Source organism: Camponotus vicinus, unplaced genomic scaffold (genome assembly GCF_025532165.1).
Source record: "Camponotus vicinus isolate PSW18456_S1 unplaced genomic scaffold, iyCamVici1.0 SCAF_5, whole genome shotgun sequence".
Lineage (NCBI taxonomy): Eukaryota > Metazoa > Arthropoda > Insecta > Hymenoptera > Formicidae > Camponotus > Camponotus vicinus.
In genome coordinates, this window is record NW_028141977.1 from 14,839,112 (window position 1) to 14,861,852 (window position 22,741).

Here is a 22,741-nt window from a genome sequence, read left to right on the forward strand (position 1 = left end):
AACGAGAGTTCGCCTGGTCGCCTCTATCCATACGATTATGCGACACGCACACCTATAAACATACATGTATATACATAACATAAAAGCGCTAAACTAGCCGCATATTACTCTCGTGTGCTTCCGCGCACAGCTGAAAGTTACTTGTAATTGTTACCAGCGAGGGAGAGGAAGGGGGTCTCGCTTGTTCCCATATGAGGGGAGGGGGGGCAAAGGGGGATCTATACGTACGAGCGAGCGTGGCCGTGCGTGAAGCCGTGTGTCCCCTCCCCCTCCCCTGGCTATACAAACGAGTAAGTTTCTCTACTCATTATGCGTATTTATAACTACGCGAGTCATACACACACACACACACACATATGTTGATTCGCGATGCTATCGATTTTTCTGAATCTCGGCGCAACAACGATTATGTTCGCGAGTATTGTACATATGTGTGCTCGCATGTTACGTAACACGTTCTGTATCGCGTTTCTATTAATGTCACTAATCGTCCGGATATTAATCACGTTGTATCGTATTTCTCGACCGTGTAATATACTGCGTTCCTTTGTGTGCGTGAATCCTGTAATTATTATTGTCGCGATCATTATCTCTTTAGTGCACAAAGTAACGCATCGCGGTGATTCCGATTCTTTCGAATTTACTTCTTTCTTGTTTTGGAATATACCCTATCGAATTTACTTCTTTCTTGTTTTGGAATATATCCTATCCCTCTATGGGGTTTAAACAGAATCTAAACAGATATATAAGCACGCACACCCTCGGACAAGTTTAGGTTTTCGAAGAAACGCGTCGTTTCCTCGATGTTCGTCAACAGAGAACAAAGGAAAAAAAAGGATGCGTTTTTCGATATACGAGATATTTTGTTAAATTAAAAATTACGAAACTCTTATGTTTTTTTTAAAGCTTGTTAAACTCCAAATAAAAGAGAGTACAACGATGAAGAGTATTTTGAGAATATCATATATCTTAGTTTTTTCTCTCACAGTTTTTCTATGTTTTTCAATTTTTTTGAAGACGTGCGATCGATTTATAGAAACCTGATGGAGGTGTCAACGAACCTGCATTATCTCTATATATACGTATATAAATACGATCAAAAGATATCTTCTTATATGTATAATGCGTTCGCAATAAATATATCCTGCTGTCAGATATTCGTGCGTTGCGAGGCAGTGTCATTTCATTTCCCCTTTTCATTTGAATTTCTTCAAAATAATCCGTCGGATTAATTGCGCTCTGTATGTAAGAAGTCACGTTCGCGCTTGAGCGAAGCTGATGCCGTGTATACATGTAATTGTTATACACCGAGTAATGCTGATCGTACATAATAGTAGAAAATGATAAGAAGCTGACAGGCACAGTACATTTAGATGATTATTACCTCTAGTCCGTGGCTACTCGCGCGCGCGCGAACCGGTTTTTAATAAAATTCAACTCTTCGATTATGTCGTCGGACGTAATCGGGGAGCGAGGCATCGCGATGCCCGGCGAGGCCAGAGAGAAAGAGAAGGAGAGAGAGAGAGAGAGAGAGAGAGAAAGAAAGGGAGACAGAGAGCGAGCGAGCGAGCGAGCGAGCGAGAGAGAGAGAGAGAGAGAGAGAGAGAGAGAGAGAGAGAGAGAGAGAGACTGGCAGAAGAGAAGAAAGGAAGACAGAGAAAGAAATAGAAAGAGATCTTTAGCAAAGAGAGAGATAGTCGTAGCAGAAATAAGCGAGACAGTACGAACATGTGTCATGTTATTCGCGATCACGTACTCGCTTCCACGTAAGCGAAACAAAGAGATCGATCGTTCGAGTTGAGGAGCGACGACCATAGCTGAAGTTTTCTCTCTCTTTCTCTCTCTCTCTCTCTCTGTATTATATATATATATATATATATATATATATTCTTTCTCTCGCTTTCTCTCTTTCTTTCTTTGTCATTCTCGATTTACGGAAACGCGATTCATTCTTCTGGTAGTCTCGCGACTCGGTCTCGCGACTCGCGAAATTAATGTGTTTTGATTGACGCATGAATGAGCATGATAACGCAAAAGTTGATTTAGCGATGCTGGCAGCGGAGCTCGCGCTTATCGAAAGCTTGTTTTCACGAGAACGCGATCGCGAGGTTCGCAGATAAAAGCAGCACTTCCGATAGAGATGTTATTCTCCAGAATCTACAGACGCGTTATTGTTCCACTAGTGCTTCGTTTTACGAATCGCTAGATGTATGATTTGCTGTCCCTGAATTTTTCTCTCTCTCTCTCTCTCTCCCTCTCTCCCCCACCTTTTTCTTTTTTTCCTACAGGTCACGTGCATGTTAAGGATTGGCTCCGCAAATCTACACGATATCTAATCATGATATCTAGATCGTCACTGAGTAAATTTAAACTTATAATCGTTGGATTAATTTATCTCCGCCTCATACATTTTACTTGACGTAGATTAGCTATATTTATAAACAGTGATAAGAGTAGAATCTTAATAATTGAACAATACATGATCACAGATTTTTAGCGATATGAATTGGATGGATTTGTAGATTGTGGATAATAATCTGGTTTTGATAGATTCACGAATCATCGGATAATTTAAGAAATTGTAAATTTGAAAAAAACATCGCTATCACAAAATTTTCAAATCTCCATTATTTTGTATTCATTACAAATTTTTAATATCATTGATCCAGTATTTCTTGTTAGGTCTGTAGAATATTTTAAATCAGATTCATGATCAGAATCTTGATTCTTTTAGAGTCATATATACAAGTTTGCGTCTTATTTCTATTTATAGTTCGATACTTGCCGTTTTTCATGTCCTTAGATTATCATTATTCGCAGAAATTTATTTAGAAAAATAATGAAATAAAGGAAGAAATAGAAAAAATGATTTTTAATGTGATTGTATTGCAATGTCTTAAGAAAGAAAGAAAACGAGAGAGAGAAGGATTATAATCTTTCTAAAAAAAAAAAGAAAAAAAAAATATATATATATATATACACATATATAAAAAAGATATTAAGAAGATAATAAACGTGTTTTTATTTCCGCTCTTGTTATATATTCTTTTTATCTTCTATAGGCGATTTTTGGCGTCACTGTGGTATATCAACCAGATTCTACCAGAACATTTTCGCGCGTTTGGTAGTTTGTGGTAGAGGCGTGGCTAGTCGTTTTGGTATCTAGCTGGTTGATACCACGCTATACCAAAAATGAAGCAGGGTACAAGATGTTATGTACCAGAATAAGCTCCGCTTCTACCAAAAACAACCTTGGTACATGTACCAAACTATCGCCAAAAATCGCCTTATATTTCTATATATTTTCTTCTCCGCGATTTCTACATAATCACGCGAATGTAGAGCTTCTCTACTATACGCATCTCGGACAAATCTATATTAATTATCCGAATACGATCACCTTCGGTTATTAGAACTAACGGCACAGCTGTAAACGGCACAAGCTGTAATTTCTCTCTCTCTCTCTCTCTCTTGTAAGTCTCGTTACATAAATTCTCTTCTTGCGTGCGACCTATCATGGCCTCCGCGGATTAGACTGATAAAAATATTGTATGCTTTCAAATACAGGCTATTTATGAACTGTGAAAAATGATTTTCTTCAACGAAGGCGAAGCGATATTTTCTGTGAGTTTCATAACGGAGACGCTACTTATTATAGATGGAAAAATAGACTAGTAGCAAAAAATAAATCGTCAGATTGCGTCACATCGAATATTAGTCATTCGAAAAAAAATTGACGTGAGAAGTATAGTCTATTTTCTTATCTCGATTGCATCGTAGATCGAGATGATAATAATTTATAATTCGCGTATGAGAGATAAAACGATAAAATATATATAATATATACACAATATCGCGCGCGTTAAACCGCGATAATATCTAAAATACTTCTCGTATGACCGAGACTAGAAACTTAAGTTCGATCGCGTGTCACCGTGAACAAACGCTTCCTAATACAATTGAAATCTTACGCAATATATGTTCGATTTTTATAATCGGCTCTCTTATACAGGAGCTCTTCTATTTCATCTCTGATTTATTACTCATGTATGTCCCTGAACATATACATAAATTTCTCGTTAAGTCTTATAAAAAGATATAATGTGACTCTTTTAAAAGATACTTTTTTTATTGCAATATCCATGCGAATGTCATCTTTTTGCTAGAAACTTCGTATCGTTGTATAGTCAAGATCAGCTGATCCCCACGCCGCGAGCAAAACATAGTGCCTCGTACTGTGAATTTCTAAAATAAATTTTTTCATCTCTCCCGAGCCACACAAAGAGCCAGGAAATCCACCTATGTTGTCCCCTCTTTACACCGAAATCTCCAATTGCCTAAATCGCCGGTGCTTCGAGAAAACTCGCTTCCGACATGAAGGAGATCCACGGTGATCTCACCTGTGGTTTTAATACACGCATCTCGCGCCGCGTTAAAAGCCTCGATAAAAGCCTGCGCGACGTAATGCACGTAGTCACCGAGAGATGCGAGGAGAGAGGGAGAGAGATGGAGCGAGAGAAGAAACAAAACGAGCATCGTGGGTGAAAAAGAAAACCCGGTGTGCTGGTGCTGTCACCGTCGGCAACAGCGGATAGGTCCCTTTGGAGCAGGATGGCTTCTTCTGCGGTCTCGCTCGCACCCCGAGAGCCGAACGCTGCCGAAGGCCGGCGCGAGCACCGCCGGAAACAGCCGAAACGCGGACACACTGTCTGAACGTCACGTAGGCGGTGTTGCTAGGCGGTCGACCGGTGACAGAGGACGGGGCGGCGAGAGGGGCGGGCGGCTCTGGCGCGGTGGGGGCCTCCCTCCGTATAAAAGTCGCGTCAGCGACCGGCGACTGATCAGTTGAATAGATGACGTTACGCGAATTCGGGGTATCCTGGTCTGTCGCTTCGCGTACAGTTGCGGTGAAAGTCTTTATCTTCTTTTGCTCGTAACGTTACTATTCTATCGTACCGTTCGAGACCGCTTCTCAATCGCTTCTGACAGTCGTATATCTCATTCGTTGCTTCGCTTATCGAGAAAAATCGCGTTGCCGTCCCGCGAAGGGGTCGCCGACGAGGAAATCCGTAGCATTGTGTCTCGTCCACCGCTGGACGTTCTCGTGAAATCATGGAGGTCCTACCGTGTCCCGTCAACGTAGACTTCAGCAACACTAGAGGTAAGTACTCGATTCTGTATCGTGTCGCCGGTTCCCTTTCCAATTGCTCATTTTCTCGATCCTTTTAAACGTCGGTCTCCGTTCTTCGATCGTTCGAGCCGTTGTTCTCAGCTGACAACGCCGGCTGGAATCAGCTGATCTTTACTCGCAGCACGATTCGTTTTAACTGATGAACAGCTGGAAAAATTTATTTAAATTTTAGAACACGAACGGAAAGTCGCCGATTTTGTGTGATTGTGTGATTCGGTAAAAATTGGAATAATTGCGTCAGCATCTCTTCCAATAAGACGAGAGAAAAGAAAGAGAATGCCCTTCGCTATTGTTTTTTTCCTTCTGTGTTCTTCGATTGTTCTTATTACGTTTACATATCGCTTATACAGATTATTCTCTCGTATTTATAAGTTGAGGGAAATTTTCCAGATATTTAAACGTTCTTAATCCTCCGGTAAATAATTATTAACCGAAGAATATACGGAAAAAGATATTTCTGAGATTAATTGCTCTTTTTCGAATATAATTAAAATAGGAAATACTACACAAAATTAGAACCTTTTTAATAAACTAATTTTGCAACTTTGCGCTAGTTTTATCATTTTCGATTCGATGATAATGAAAATACTTTCAGAAATGTTAAAGCTAAAAAAAGTTTAATTGTTTAAATTAAGTGGAACTATACTTTTATTAAATGTGATTACAGCAAAGATGTAAGAATCGAGGTCAAACGAGTTCATACGTTACCGACGACCTCGCCTCGTCTTAGCCGGTTGCTAGAAACAATAAGCGAAGCAAGCACGGAATTGTTGGTCGTGTGGTTGACGCGTGAAAGAAACGGAAATATCATGATAGTTGAAATATATTATTTTCAATGACTCCTCCCGCATTAGAATAACTGATATTGAAAGTCTAACGAGGTGAGAGAACTGGTGTTGCATCAGCACCTTTTCTGACGACAACTCTTTGTGATATTACATGCTTACAGACGTCCGTTTTAAAATAATGAAACGATGATCTCACATACGCGGGCTTAATTTACCTCGAAAGATCACAGCTGGGATTAAGAAAGATAATTATAATTAATTAAAAATTTAAATTTAATTTAAAATTAATTTAAAATTAAAAACACAATAATTGGAATATTTGGACTGATATTCATATGAAATCTAATATTATATGATCAAAATTAAATTGGTATTAAAGATTACGTTCGAGTAGAATAACATATGATATGAATTAACAAGAATCGAACTGTTTTTCGTTTAGCTCGGTGCGAGTTTTCAATTGCTTTCACAATCCAAAGATATCGGTCGATTAATGTTACTTTAAGATTACGTCAGATTATATTTTTATACTTCGGAAGATATTGTATACAAAGCATTCCAGACTTGCCGGTGTATACATTTCAGCTGCCATAACGTACCGATTTTTCGATAAAAATTGTCTTCTCGAAAAAATCTCGAAAAAAATTATTCTAAATTAAATTATTTATTATTCCAAATAGCTAATTCAATAATCTTTACTTAGAAATAATTAATTAATCCGAATTAATTTGACTCCACATTCAAAACTTTACTTCGATTAAAGTTTTAATCACGATAAATAATTGTTAAAATGTCTAGTTAAATATATTAAATATTATTATAGTAAGGCAGAAAGTGCAAGAAAAAATAATTTATATCTTTTTATATCGATCGTGTTTTAACAATGATGTTATATTATCACTTTGCTTCTCGACATAAGAAGTTGAACATGCGCGCTCAATTCCATTTAATTAATTGTTATAGCTGGAAGTGAGACAGACGAATTGGACGGTGCTTGCCAAGCGCTGGCAAAGAGGCTCGAAGTCGAGCTTAGGAGGGCTAAACACGCCCAGCTGGCCTGCGGCGAGGTCCTCCTACCGGCCAATTTGCTGCCTAAAGTAGCCAAAGACGTACTTACTATGGCCGAGAACGAACCCTGTGGCCTTAGGTAAATAGAGAATCTTTTTGTCTCGCTATATCCGTCATAATCCGGAAAAATTCTAACGATTCAATACAATTCGAGAGTCCAAATAAACATTATTTCACGCAACAAGTGTCCATTTAGAAAGTGTAACGTGTTTTCTCCAAATTATCTTCCACGGGAATAATTTTAAAGGTGATGTTGATGTTTGGGATGTCATTTTTTGTCGCAATTTTTAACTATCAAATAAAGTAAAAAATTTTTTTACTTAATTATTAAAATTTAATACTGAAAATTGATTTAAAATCTTCTTTAGAATAAATTTGCTGTAAAGCAAATGTCTCTAAATAAAATTTTACAGTTTGATATATACTGTTTAAATTTTATTGATGTTTGTGTGTGCGTGCGTATATGCATGATTAAAAAATTAATGTGTGTGTAATGTAATTTGTTACAGAGGCTGCACGTTATTCATTAGCTTCGAAACGGACAGCATGTGTCGCAAATTGTCGAAAATACAGTGCGATCCGAATGCTGTATCGACGTTCGAGCTCTATCTCACATTGAAGCAGGATTACACGTCCTGGCACATGCTGCTACCTCAATTCTTAAAGTGAGTATACTTCATGCAGTATAATCTTGCATAGGATTTTAAACTATTTTAAATTAATTTTGTGTTAATAATTAATTCAAAAATTTTCTCTATTCTATGGTACATGAATTATTGTCTAAATGAGATAACATTCTATAATAAAGATATATTCTGTTGTTTCGCTTCTTAAATTAGTTATTGTTGCCCGAATTTTTATTTTAATAAAATGAAATATCACTATAAAAGATTTGTTTTATTTAAATTATATAATTAAATCGTATAATAATCATAATCTGTCCAGCTTTTTCGTTTTCACACAAACATCACAACATGACAAAATAAAATTTATGGTTAACGCAATTACTCTCAACATCCGCAATCTGTTCTTTTTTTTTCAGAAATCTCACGCGTGGCGGTACCATCATGATCAGTAGAGATTTTACTTTGGAGAAGAAGAAACTCTACAGATCCTACCAGCAGTCTCATTGAAGGATTTTGGATCACACATTTTGCACGTCTTTCACCCGTTTTTTGCTTGTCGCATAAACGGATGTGGCCATTTTTGTCAGGTTGTCGCCCTACGGGGAAATGTCAGCTGAATTTGTACAATATCGCAAGACCAGGGAAAGAAGAGATTCTAAGGATGACGGAAGCAACAATGCAGACCAGAGGTTAGACTTTTGTCGTTGTAATGACACGCGATTGCGAGATATTTTGCGTTTAACCCTTTAACCGAATAAATATACGTTTGGATTTTCTATACAGAGCAACATTTTGGAGAGAAGCTTACTCTTGTGCGAAAAAGAATGTCGTGAATTTTAGAAAGATGTAAAATAGTTTGTATAACACCGCTTTATACAGTTGCAGTGAACGCGATTGTCTTTCGAAAAATTAGACCTCATGTATCTAATGATGTATAGGTCTAATAATTCGAAAATTTTGACAATTAGCAGATTTCAGAATTCACAAAATTTCAGAATTCACAAAATTTTTAAAAGAGTTTAATACATTTGTTGAATTACATATATTATACAAAAATTTTAAAAACTATGAGAAGAATTTTCAAGATAGAGAGTATTTAAGAATTCAAAATAACACAACACACACACAGAGGAGAATATGAGAATTAAATCATCTGCGATGTCAAAGATTGCGTAGAATTTAAAGTTTTGTCAGAATCTAGATTTAGATCTGGAATTGGAGAATATTGTAACAATAAGAAGTTTTGATAAATCCCACAAGAAATTCTCATTGTTGAGTAGCAAATCGGTTAAAGGGTTTAATGACAATATCGCTCTTTGTTTTGTTTGCTGTCACCTTGCAATATTATATCCAAGGAGAGAGAGACCTATGCGTACGATAATTGTGATAGCGTGAAATAAATACTATATAGTAGTAGCAGCAGCAGATCTTATCGCGAGAAGGGACTCTCGCGTCTTCGTTCTCGAAGAAGAGATATGTGATTATAAGACTTGTAACAAATTTCACGTGATATGTAGCTAATATAATTAGTTTTAGAGAGAGAGAGAGAGAGAGAGAGAGAGAGAGAGAGAAAGGGAGAGAGAGAGAAAGAGAAAGCGTTTTAAAGATTAATCATATATAGTCAGGTAGCTATAGTCGCGTCGAATGTATTTAGCAATCATTTTTCGAAGTCCGCATGACAAGTGAGCGCACATTGTTCATTTATTTTTTCATTGCAAAATGCGAAATGATCATGTTGGAATAATGTGACAGTATATTTTCCAATGTAAGAATGTCCTTTATGGAGGTCTTGCAGGATAGCCCAGAAGAGTAGGTAACAAGACTGACTATTTCGTGATTAATTTAACCGTTAACATCAGCATGTTTAAAATGATTCGATCTTATAATCGAAACATTTTAAATTAAGAGAAAAGCGTTTAGAATTCAAATAATAATTCACAATTTATATATATATATATATATATATATATATATATATATATATATATATATATATATATATACATTTCGATTAAATTTTCGGGAAAGAATCTATCTTTTTTTTTGAAAATTATTTAACAAATGTACATTTTGGACAGTGTGTTTACAGTGCATGTACACATTTTTCTGGGACATCCTGTACCTTGATACAGATGATGGCACAGACAATTCGGTCCATTTCATCATTCCATCGACCGATCTTTCCCCCCCTCGTCATTTTCTCCCTTTATAAGTCGCTGTGTGAAAATCTCATTAGATTAAAATAATAGCATTCTCTCTCGATGAGAATAATCATCCCGCTAAATACCATTGATTAATCATGTCGCGCGGATGTGTGATTTTTCAATAATAATCTGTTTAAATCGAACTTGTGTCAAAACCTGCACATTTTCGACAATTGTACGACATTTTGTACAAATTGGTTCTCAATCGTTCTCGTTCATTTAAATCTCAATATTTTGTTTTATTAAAATTCTGCAAATATACGAATTATTTTTCGATAATATTTGTGCATTGATGAATATTTATTCTTCGATAAAAAACGTCGCGAAAAGCTCTCGGTACTTGTAGAACTCGTCAAAGATTTTTCGTTCGTTGGAACACTTCATGAATCATATCGAGAGGAAATCCTCAATGAAATGGAGTAAAAAGCGATGCAATTTCGAATACTTTAGAAAAGTAACGAATCTAAAATAAAAATTTAACCAGGAAGGAGAATCCTACTGTGTAATAAACAATTGTATAGAAAGATAATTGTATAAACTTATGCAAAAAAAATGAAACATACATGTGTCCACTAAGCTACAGATGTGATTGAGTTATACAGTAATATGAAGTAGTATTGATCCATCTCGAAACTGTATCGCTTAACTACTCTACGCAATTTTTCAAACAGATAGAGAAATAATGATGAGCTGGTTCGCGCTACCCATTTCACGCGCTGAAAAGGGATGAAGCGGATACTTGGGTTGGATTAATGTTTCGCCATTGAATTATTGATTAATCTTTGCTTCAGTTTGTCATATTATTATTATTATTATTAATTGACTACCGTACGTACGTTATGGTTAATATCTATTCACGTTCCCTTTGTGTGTCTACATTTTTTATTTCTTTACCCTTTTTGTTCATTTTTTTAGTTCGCTTATTGGTCTTTGCGCTTCGTCGTTTAAATGCGATTAAAGACCTTAGTAGCGGTATTGTGATATTAAGAATTATATAAAATAATTAAGGGAGAGAAAGAAAAAGAAAAGAGCGAGTGCGTGATTATCGTTAGAATTTAGATTAAGGACATTCGTTTCGTGAGGCTTCCTTCGAGGGGATCGAGAGAAATGCGTTTGTTGCACGTAGAGAAATACGAGCACCCTATTTTACCTTTGCATGCGCACGAAACCAGAGTCGAAAAATCTCTTCGTGGTTTATTTACAAAGGACGGCGACGCTTTAACCGGTCGAATCGAATAAGTTGGTTCTCTTTTTTTCGAATTAAATTAAAACGAATCTCGCGCGCGGCGACAAGGTTCGATGAAATTAGATTGAACTCCTTTCTCGATAAAACTTGATAAAATGGAGCCGTCTCTCTTTCAATGAAAGTCAATGAAGCGTAAATACTCTTGCAATAAAATTCATTGTTTGAGGAAAACTCTAAGGGTGGTGAGAGGGAGACAAAGAAAAAGTGAAAAAAAATATATTGTATACATATATATATTATTTTTTTATATATATTAAAATAAATTATAATTTTTATCAACAAACTTGAATTTTTGGGCATGATTCAATAGTAAAATTTTCGATAGTGAGAAACTTTTCTTCTTTACTTTTTCAAAAGTTTATGCATATTATTATTTTTTCTTTAAGGATTTGAATTATAATCTCATAATATTAGTGTAAATTAAGAATTTTTTTTCAGAATCTAAGAATAGGATCTCACGTGAATTTTTTGTGCAGCATCTTTTATGATCTCGAAAATCTTGTAGATTAAATAATTTGTAAAATTTTAGTTTTAAAATAAGTTGAAATTATTCTATTTTGTTGAAAAAATATAAAACTAAATAAAAATATAAATTTAATATAAGTAGTAATATAACTTTGATGTTATACATATACATACACATATACACATACATTAATATTAATATTTAATCAAAAAATACGTAATTTTTTGGTTGTTTATTACAAAATTTCAGAAAAAAAATTTATAAAACGTATTTCAAAACTACAGTAGTATTTCAAAACCTAAGCATACATAATGACGAGTTTAATTCGTTTCTTTATCCAAATTCTTATTAAAGGTCCAAGTTAAACTGTTTTTGACTTTATCGAGAAGAAGTCAAAATTTAAAATCTCAACATTTTGAAATGAGAAATGATGAATCTACGACGAGTTCAAAACTTGCCTCTCAATGACCTAAATGATGGAACTGAACCGGTTAAAGAGGTCTAAGAGGGAGAAACACAATCCCGTCCAGAAAACTTTTTCCCACCATCCTCCGAATCGTGCATACATCTACATCCCCTTATTTTTTTTGCAAGAATAAAAATCGAACAAAAGTTAGTAGATACACGGTGTAAATTTGGGCTATTGCATTTGCACGAAGGTGTAAGACTGATTTGCTGAGGTGACTTTACGAACGATGCAGAAATGTTGCCCGTTTCAAGCCAGCCGGCACTTCATTGTAATACAGTGTGATCAAAAAACTATTTCCCGAAAGGAGACACGCTATCTAGAAAGATGATAAAATTATTTCACGATAACATAAAAAATGCGGAGAAAAAGTTTCGTTCTTTTACAATTACATTCACGTATAAATATTGATGTAAAAGAAGCGATACTCCTTTCGAGAAATAATATTTGACCGACACTGTATATTAACGTATAAATCACTGTAATCGGCAATTATTTGTTAATAACAAACGCTACAAACAACGACGTCGCAAGTCAAAAATTATCGCGTTGTAGAGCGACGGAAAGCAATACTCGCGGCCTCGTTTAATTGTTATTATTAGTTCATTACGAACGCTTGTAGGTGAGTCGCACGAATGCGCACGAATACATTTTATATAAAAAAGATTAATCATTTAAAATAGTTCTTTTTTACATGAAAGCCGATGTGAATAATGTGTACGTATATTATCGAATATGATATAATTTATATTATATTGCCGCAAATATCGTATAATATATGTATGTATATATATATATATATATATGTATGTATATATATATATATATATATATATATATATATATATATATATAATGATATATTTTATAAAACGAATTCTCCAAGTATTGTGCGAAATAAAGAAGTCAAATGTGAGAGCTATTAAAAGCCTGAATACCACAAAAATTTTGTGATTTATTTTATTTATATATTCAATTTTATAATTGTTATGTATATATACTGTGTATATAAAAAGAAGAAAAATTCAGTAAAATTTTGAAAATTTATTAAATCCGTCAGAGTCGTTTATAACACTGTCAACGATTAAATATGTATGTGACTAATAATATACTTTATAAAATAATATAACACATCGCACAATAATGTTGAATGTGATATAAAGATGATGATTCTCATTAATTGCGCGTTTTTACAATGTATGAAAATTTTATTATTAAAAATGCAAAAATTTATTTCTTTTTTTGTATAAAATTATTTCTACAAAGTAAAAAACAGTGCAAATTTTTTTCTAAAAAAAAACATGAAACATATATGTTATATACAATATATATGAGAGCTAGAATATAATATTTAATACTTCTTGAGGCGTATCTTTGGTGATCTTGTGCGAGGAATACATCATAGAATCGAAAGAAGTCCAAATGATAATGATAATAATTCGATTAACGTTGATTAGTAACGAATGTGTTTGATTGGTTGTAGTTTATCGTTTGTAGCGGTTGTTTGTTGACAAGGCAAACGTTGGCTCGAGGCTCGCTCTACGAAACAACACATTGCGTTACGCACGTCGATGTTGGAAATTGCGTTATACTATTACGAGAAGACGTGCTCTCGTCTCGCTTCCATTTGCGAAGTAATCATTATCTTTTACGAACCGTCTCACGAAAGAATTTCCTGATCTCATGAGTAAAGTGAGGCAAAGTGGTTTATCACCTGTATATGACGCCAAGGATTCTTCAAACACCGCATAATGGTTGCGATAATGGTCAAGTAAAATGTTTAACCTTAAGCAGCGTGAAATATTTTCAATATTATACACGAAGCTTCAGAGAGAGAAAGAAAATCTCCAGACTCAATTATTGGACGATTGAAGATCCATAAGTTGCAAAAACTTATTCAAGAATCTATCAATCGATGGCGATTCTTTTCTTTATACTGTTCAGGGTTAAACATTAGATGGCCACAAAATCGAATGATCGATGGAAGCACGTTCTTCGCGAAAAAAAAGGATGGAAAGATGAGAATGACAGTTTGTCGAGAATAGAGAGAGAAAAAGAAGAAAATAGATAATGAAAGAGATAATTCGCGTAATGTTGCACAGCAATAATTTGCGTGACGCTCGCTGTGCTTTGGATATTTTTGTACCTTACGCGATATACATATATGGAAGTCCGATTATAAACGTAGTTTCCGCGCGATAGTTTACTCGCGATTAACATTGCGACTTTTTTAATATGTTAGTGATCCTTTGCGAACATATTTCCCGTATTAAGGACCGCTATGTGATGTTATTTCTAATTATTTGTAATATCTATGACAATTTATCTGCGAGAAGAGAAACGCAAATAATAATAAAAAGATATATATATAAAAGAGAATGTCGTGTGTCGATTATTTGTTCCCTTTTATGATTATTTGTTCCTTTTATATCCTTTTGAATTTTTTATCTAAAGATTGTGAAATCTTTATTTTCATATCGTGTTTACAGCAAGATTAGCATGAGAAAAATTAAAACGAGTTATCTATTGTGTGATGGATATTTTTTGATTTAAAAATGGGATAAAGATATAAATATAAAATTGACAGATAAATATTGTTTTTCAGCAAAGTTGTGTATGTGCCGAAGGAAAAAATCATTTTTAATAAAATAGAGATACGAATATTTCTAGAAATATTTTTTACAGCTTTTTGAAAAAATTATTGAATGCAAAATATATAAATATTAAATTATACTTAATTAATTTAATTAATTACTCTTGGAAAAATCTGTATTGAGAAATATAATTTTATAAAAAATATCTCTAAATATACATATCAAAATATTTTTTAAATGGTTGAAATCGATCAATCAATAGCATACAGATTGTCTTCTGACAAATAATTGACTGACTTTAAATTCGTCAGAATTTGTTGTTGGAGAATAATACACTCGAATTGTGTACGATGCACAAATAACAACTCGAATGTGTGACGTAACGATAAAAGAGCTGTTATTGCTCGCGAGAAATGTTTTTGACATCGATATTTGCAGTTTCGAAATAAAATTTAGATAAAATTTAATATTGATCGGATAAATGGGCGATAAGTAAATCGTAAATAGCGAAAATATATATGTATTTGTAAGGTGCGTATGCAACATGTCAATGTATACAATACGCTCGTAAGTAAAGCGTACATATATACGCATACACACACACTGGATGAATTAATAAATATTGAACAAACACGAATGATGCATATAAAGATGCTTGTAAAACGTTAAGAAGTGTGCGAAGCCTGAACTGAAACTCGAAGCGCGATGTGTCGAGGGGGGGAGGAGAGGGAGGGAGGCGTATTGTTTCAACTAGTTCCCGCAATTATCACGGCTATACAAGACTGGATAGGAGAAACCGGTTTCGCGCGCGCGCGCACAACCCGTTTGTCCGTATTTCCATCTCGAAAACTTGTATTATCGGCATCGACCATGTTCTCCCCGATTTCTCTCTCTCTCTTTCTTTCTTTCTCGTGAAAAATTCTATGCCACATAATAAAGCGTAAACCGGATCGTAAGTAAGATTGCGCAAGCTTTGTCGATCTTCGAGGGTTTCTCGTTCGATATTTTGCAAACTGTTACGCGCGATTCAATTTCCCTACACATCCGTACATATTTTTTGCTCATATATCTTTTGTTTATTCAAAATTTTCTTATATTTTGCAGAAAATGCACCATTTCGGTTCATATTGACGTCAATTGATAAGGGTTTATAGATAAGGATTTTTCGAAGAGATCTTCGAAATTTTTCTTGATGCTTTTAATGAAGAAGTTAGATAAGATGAGAGTTATTTCATGGTAGCATATAAAAGAGGAGGTATTTTTCCATCATATTTAAAGTTAAATATTTTTGCGATATAAGCAAAATATACTTAAACTGCAATTTCACTAAGATCTGCGTGAAGTTTAAGTAGATAATAAAAATACAACTTTGAGCAAATAGTTAAGAATCGTTATCTTCATTTTTAACGATATAGAAGTTTTTACATTTTTAAGTTTATCGCTTAAAAAACTATTTATGCTATGACATGAGCGAAATATTTCTGAACTCTAATGTCTACGGTTATGTTAGTTTCGAGATACTTTATAAGACGTTAAATATAGTGTATTTACGTACATAGTACATATTTATATATACACATATATTTACATACATGCGATTTTATATATTCGCGTTAATAGTCTGAGCATGTTCAATGAGCTAAAATTAACGAGAACGCTTCTCGGGACATCTGTGTCCAATTTTCTGGCAAAAGAGTTCTGGCTCATATCCGCGAACGATCAAGAGCGTCCGGACGCGCGTCCTCTTCCTGAGATCTAGGATATCAATAACGCGTAAAGGGTAATACTCGACTCGCCCACAATAACGGGCTGGCAACTGGGTGACTCGAGCGCTCAGCTGATGGCCGGTATACCCGGTGCGCTTGCGCGCCCGCATATTCAGGGACACACACACACACGCATACCCACCTATACCGCTAATGAGAGTCGGTGTTGGTAGACGACTTGTCGCTGCGAGCAAGTTTCAATTGAAAAAAAGAGCAAAATAAATTGCTCTTTGTGTTCTAAAAAATTATCTTCGAGACAATATATGAAATTTGTTCTAAAATAGTTAAGAAAATGGAGAATCTTCTTCGGATGTTACGTTATTTGAATAGAACTCATCGTCGTTTGCATAGGAATTCCACGGCCGCTCGGATACTAAATGTAGATATAAGAAATCGCGGCGATGATCGATGTTCCAATATTGTTCGTGTTGACGTCAAGTGTTATGTTTAGCGAAAACCGCAGAATTAATAACAAGACTTTTTTTTTTTTCGTGACAACAAAAGTTTCTTTATTCTGTCTTTCAGTGCAGTATGTTTTTCTTCGAGCATCAAAGTTTATTTTTATAAATCGAGGATGGCATCAATAAATATGATTCGCTAATTTAACGTAAATTTAACGCTATAATTTTTATATCATTTTCATTTGTGTGTGTTATCTCTTTTCTTTATAATTACTAAAGAAAAACGAAAAAGAAGCAATCCTTTTTTCCACGTTTTTGCAAATATCTTACGTTAATATAATAAAAGTAAAAGAAAAAAGAAAGAAAAACTGCAACGATATTTTGTTTTATTGTATCGTATCAATACTGTCAGATCAGTAGGACCAATGTCAACTTGTGGTTTGGTAGCGATGGAAAATAGATATATATGTATGTAATACATCTATTATTTGCTTTTCTTTTCCGTAAACCGCAGAATGACACTGAATGTTCTAGTTTCAAACTATCGATACGTAAAATCGAAAGAAATATCAGCGGTGGCTCTCATTGTTTACCGCTCTAAATACATATATAAATGCAATGATTATATTTTTTCATATGCAACTAACAATAATAATAGGGACAAAATTCGGTCAAAGATAAATAAAAGAAAAATGAAAGATATATATACGAATGATAAATATATTAAGCTAAAAAAAATGTATATAAAGTTAAATAAAAGGTTAATTAAATAAAGTTAAATAAAGTTATATATTAAACTAAAGGAAGCTATGTGTAAATAAAGAATATCAAGTTTAATAGTTAAATAAAAAAATAGCATCAAAAAGTGTAAATCTCGAAAATTCTTAAAACTAGATTAAACAAATATTATACTAAACAAAAATTGAAGTTCTTAATAAAAAATGTAATAAATAAAAATATGTAAAAATAAAAAAATATATTGTAGGAAAAAAATATGCATTTCATTGATTTTTATTAAAGAGAATCAATTTTTATCATAAAATAATGATTTCTCTCTCTCTTTTTCTTTCTCCCTTTTTCTTGAAAACGTGACGACTCTTTTCCTTACTCGAGTCGATTCGCAATTGCCTTGGCTAATTTCATTCATGTATATATACATGCCTCCAATGTGTAAGAGAGTTTATCGTTTGCATGCAAGTTCGTTTACCCCGATGTAATAATCGCCATCTCTTATCTCGCAGTTTCCTGCAGTGCTCTCGCTTTCGCGTTTCAATTACAGTGTGCTGCACCGATCGAGACACTTTAATTCGTTTCTATGTTAAAAATTAGACGATATTTTTGTCTACGATTGAGAAATAAAAAGAGAAATAAAAGAGAAATAAAAACTAGAACTTGCTATTTTCAAAGAAAAGAGAAACAATTATACAAACTTCTATTTTTATTATATAAATAAAAATAAAAAAGATATATCTATGGAGAAGAAATATATGTACAAAATGTGTGTGTGTTTATATATGTATATATAATCTTTTATAAGGTGTGCTATGTAAAACTTTAATGAAAGATTTAAATTAATGATTTATACAAGATAAATAGCAGAGAGAAATATATAGCGTCGAGAATATCATTTTTCGTTTAAAAATAAGTCGAAAAAATAAAATAAAATTTTTTGTGCTTTATTTTTGAAAAAATTGACTGAAAAATTCAGAAAACTGATAATAGATCTAACTAAATCTTGTATTATGCATTACATTACCGAATTTATTTTGACATTGCTTACAAATAGATGAAAATAGATGTAAAAAGAGACAATATTCTTCGTTAAAAAAAATAAAGTTCTTTTTAATGCTTTTTTTACATCCAATTTTTTTAGAAACTTCAATTATTTTAAATCTTTGTATTAAATGGAATGTTATAATTTTATGCTAGTTTATTAATAACTGCGATAAATTCAACGATATATAACATAAACAATTGACAGTCATTCATTATGCTTAAAAGAGTATAAATCAGGTTATAAATTTCTCAAATGTCAGAATCAACTGTCTAGTAAACGCAATCTCGCATGAAAAAATTTTATATTTTTGCTCACGAGTAATCACTTTATTTCAATTGTATTATATTTTTCTACTACTCTTATATTTATATATTTATATTTATATTTTTTAATATATATTTCTATATATTTTATATATTATATCTATATATTATATATATGTATTCGCAATTTTATTCATCTTGACATGATAAAATAATAAATTCTTTTCTCTCTCTCTCTCTCTCTCTCTCTATTTACTTGAGTTCCTTTATTATACATAATGCCATGATCCATGCTTCCATACTTGAAACACATCTTCAACTATTGAACCCTTTTCGGAGTTCATGTTTGCGTAATAAATGGGCAATCTGCCCGCAGTCTGTAACCGTTGCTCTATTTTCATTTTAGCAAAGGCGTATTACGTACAAAAATTTACGTACTGTGTTAGAGATTGGGCCAACTCCGGATTGTGACGAATTATTCTTAGCCAAAAAGATAATGATCTTTCGTGACGATCGATCAGCGTCACATGCGCGTATATATACAGATTTACGAAATGCTGCGAAATACCGTGACAACGACGAGAACATGTTGCTATAAATCTGTTCGTCGTAAACTGAATTGACATGAGATTGGATCAACAACGGTAATATCGAAAAATTCTCTTCTCTTGTTACTTTATTATAATATTATTATAATATTTTTGAGACTACTATTTTAATAGCATAAAGCTCCTACAAAAGGCTAACCAATCAACTAGAAGATTATGTAACATGTAAATACGTTTTTAGAAAAGAGACTCGAAAAAAGATGAAATCGTACGAAGGACTGTTTGTCAAAACGGCGATTATGCTATCTTTATTTTCAATTTTTATAATTATTACTTGCATGATTAACGATAAGCGTCTATCTTGGCAAAATTATCAAGAGTGAGCGTCTTCCTTGAACGCATTCGTCGAAAAATTTAACGCTTTGAAAAACTAAATCTATCTCTTTATTCTCTCCTTGGAAAAAGTGGACGTACCGGTTCTTGAGAGAAAAAAAAAATAAAAACGAATTCTCGAACAAACGAATAAAACAGGAAGCGTTTGTATTTCAAGCCGCCGATTATGATACGTAAGGGCGGATTTAATACGGTTTTCGGGAGCTACCTGTGTTACGTGTAAGGAAGATAGAACAAAGAAGCGTTCCTTATGTAGGAGTATACGACGTGAGGGAGCAGGCCATGAGAGGAAGGCGGGAGCGGGGCGCGAGAGGAAGAAAACAGGAAAGATCGCCTGGACGAAGATAGCGCGGCACAAAGACGTCTCTTTTGCTACCCCGCTGAGCGCTGATATCAGCATCTTTCTCTCTTGTTCTCTCTTTCTCTTGCTTGCCTGTTTGGCTTGTTATTTTCGCCCACGTCAAGAGCGGAGAAAGGGAGAGTACGCGAGAGACAGAGAGAGAGAGAGAGAGAGAGAAGAGAGCCTCACGGAAGATCGAGCTAAGAGCAGGATCGGATTTAGGATAAGCGAGTTGTTTTCATAAAATTCTCGGATCTTTCTCTGCACAAAATATATATTTTGCACCGAAAAATATATCGAGATATATATCAGAGAGCTACATGTCATTTGCAAAGTAAACAAATTTTATCAATTGTCGTTGAAGCAAGTCGTGCTGTTTTGGCATCTACATTATCGATTATTTGTCCAGAAAAGGATTTATTGCATCTAATATTTTTCAACAACACTGTTTGTTTCAAGAAAAATTAATTGTATTTATAATGTATGCAGAATATCGATAAGGACCGAGGAATAAAGACACAAGTAAAATAAAATCGTCGAAATAAATTATTTCGGTAAATTATATATGTTTTTATATTTTTTAAGTATTTCATTATTATCTGCTTTTTCAAGAGATTGCAATAAATCCGACATTTGCTTATTACTAATAAAACTGTTTAGATCTTGATCGTTTCGAAGTTTTGACATCTGCAAATCCGACTCTGGCCAAGGGAGAGAAAGAGAGAGAACAATATAGGAAAGAAAAAAGAAACATAAAAACTGGATAAGAGGGGTGAGACGCAACAACATGAGAGGGTAGGGGTGAAAGAGAAAAGGGAGAAGTGTTGGGGAGGAGTCGTAAAGCGGTAAGGGAACGAAAGACGGGTTTGGCCGGACAGAGAGAGAGAAAGAGAGAGAGAGGAAAGAGAACCGGAGTTATGAAAGAGAGGGAGCGGGGAGGGGGGGGATAAGAGAAAGGAGATGCACGATAAAAGAGAGAAATTGAAGCGAGCAAAGAAAGAGAAGGATAAAAAAGAGCAACGAAAGGGAATAGAGAACGAAGAGAGAAAGAAAACATCACGAAGAGTCGAAACGGTAGTCGTTCGTCGAGACGATCCTGCTAAGCAGGTAGATCGATATTGACACTTCAACCTGTATTTTCTGACCAGTCATATAACGTCAAATGCGCCTTTTTGTTTACGTATTCGTAAATGTAAACGAGATGTAAATTTCTATTCCAACAGATTGACTGAACAAGAGATTTCAATCCCGGGATGCTTTTGATAAACTAAAATACAATAGATGTGTATCATGTAATTTTTAGAAATATATTTGTGCGAAATATAGTGAACTTTTAAGAGTGTACTTAGATTATATTTTTCACGTATAGTCTTATTCAAATAAATTTAATTAGTTTCTTTAGTTTTCATATGCAATAAATTTATTTTATATTTTACATTTACATAAGTATACGTATATAAATGTAAAATATAAAATAATGTATATGTATGTATATAATTTATATTCAAATAAAAGTTTCATAAAATGTATTCATAAAAAATTTGTACGAGTATACATATAAATTGATAACAATATAATTGTTTGCAAAATTAGCATAAATAAAAAGCACTATAAAAAAAATAACAAAAGATTAAATAAAGGACCATCTAATGTAATCCAGAAAGAGCAATTTTCGATATATACTTTGATATTTAATAAAACCCGAATAAGTTCCAGAAAATCATAACGATTATGATGAAAATTGCTAAGGTTATATGCACAATAAAGGAATTAAAATATAATACCGGCGATTTTAAAGCGTAAAATCACAAATAAAAATATTTCTCAAGAACACAATCGATTTTTGTGACTGTCCGGAAAAGCAATTTTAAATTAAATCATATATGTGAATTTACTCTATACACATACACATACATGATTCTTTATAATTACAAACTTTTATATAGTTGTTAGTTGTATATACATATTATACATGAGAAAATTGATAAAATATCATAATTTTGATTACTATTTCTACTTCTATATGTATAACCGTGTGCTCAATGTTTATACAGTATCAAAAGATTTATACAATAAATTTTGTTCATATTCTATAATCAAGAAAATTTGAATTTGACAGATATATATTCATAAGAATTATTTTACAATATATTTTGATATAATTAGACTGTTACGTAGATCATAAAATTGTTTAAAGATTAAAACATATCTGAGGAGTATTATTAAGATTGATTCTCTTTCTCTTTCTATCTATATATGATTAATATAAATCTCGCAAAAAAATTTTAATTTTATTAGTACCTCATTTTCTATAATAAGAAGCATATAAATTTTTTCTTGTTCGATATTTTATCCTTGTATAAAATGAGAAAAATATTTTCTACACCAAGCTATATACTCCCTTGCCTACGATTAGGGTGCCGAAATTTCTAGGCCCCGTTGTGATCGACAGTACAGAAAACGACAGGGGTGAAGGGGAACGAGATGGTAGGGAACGAGTAGAAACACGATGGAACAGTCCATTGTAGGAGCAACAAGGATGGGCATACGCTAGTTCGACGCGTGTGACAAGGACGTCATTATTCGCCGGTGGAATATTCCGCT

General features: G+C 33.6%; 2 protein-coding genes and 1 long non-coding RNA gene across 7 annotated transcripts in view; 2 read left to right on the forward strand and 1 right to left on the reverse strand.

The window, feature by feature from the left end:
* LOC145971640 (RNA-binding protein RO60) overlaps positions 1 to 22,741 on the reverse strand; it is a 40,045-nt gene that overhangs the window by 15,126 nt on the left and 2,178 nt on the right. The gene's annotated exons all lie outside the window — the stretch shown is intronic.
* Positions 4,834 to 14,434, forward strand: LOC145971646 (protein charybde). The gene is made up of 4 exons (XM_083099551.1): positions 4,834 to 5,161; positions 6,943 to 7,126; positions 7,557 to 7,712; positions 8,090 to 14,434. Exons 1-4 carry the CDS (start codon positions 5,113 to 5,115, stop codon positions 8,178 to 8,180), a joined length of 480 nt encoding a protein of 159 aa, XP_082955677.1. The 5' UTR covers positions 4,834 to 5,112; the 3' UTR covers positions 8,181 to 14,434.
* Positions 18,686 to 22,170, forward strand: LOC145971650 (uncharacterized). Of its 4 annotated transcripts, none has more exons than XR_014438916.1 (4): positions 18,686 to 18,910; positions 19,263 to 19,500; positions 19,646 to 21,244; positions 21,361 to 22,170. It is a non-coding gene; the product is annotated as an uncharacterized LOC145971650 (long non-coding RNA). The 4 variants fall into 4 exon arrangements; XR_014438914.1 differs by having other exon boundaries at positions 18,691 to 18,910; positions 19,646 to 20,691; positions 20,798 to 22,170; XR_014438915.1 differs by having other exon boundaries at positions 18,692 to 18,910; positions 19,646 to 20,659; positions 20,798 to 22,170.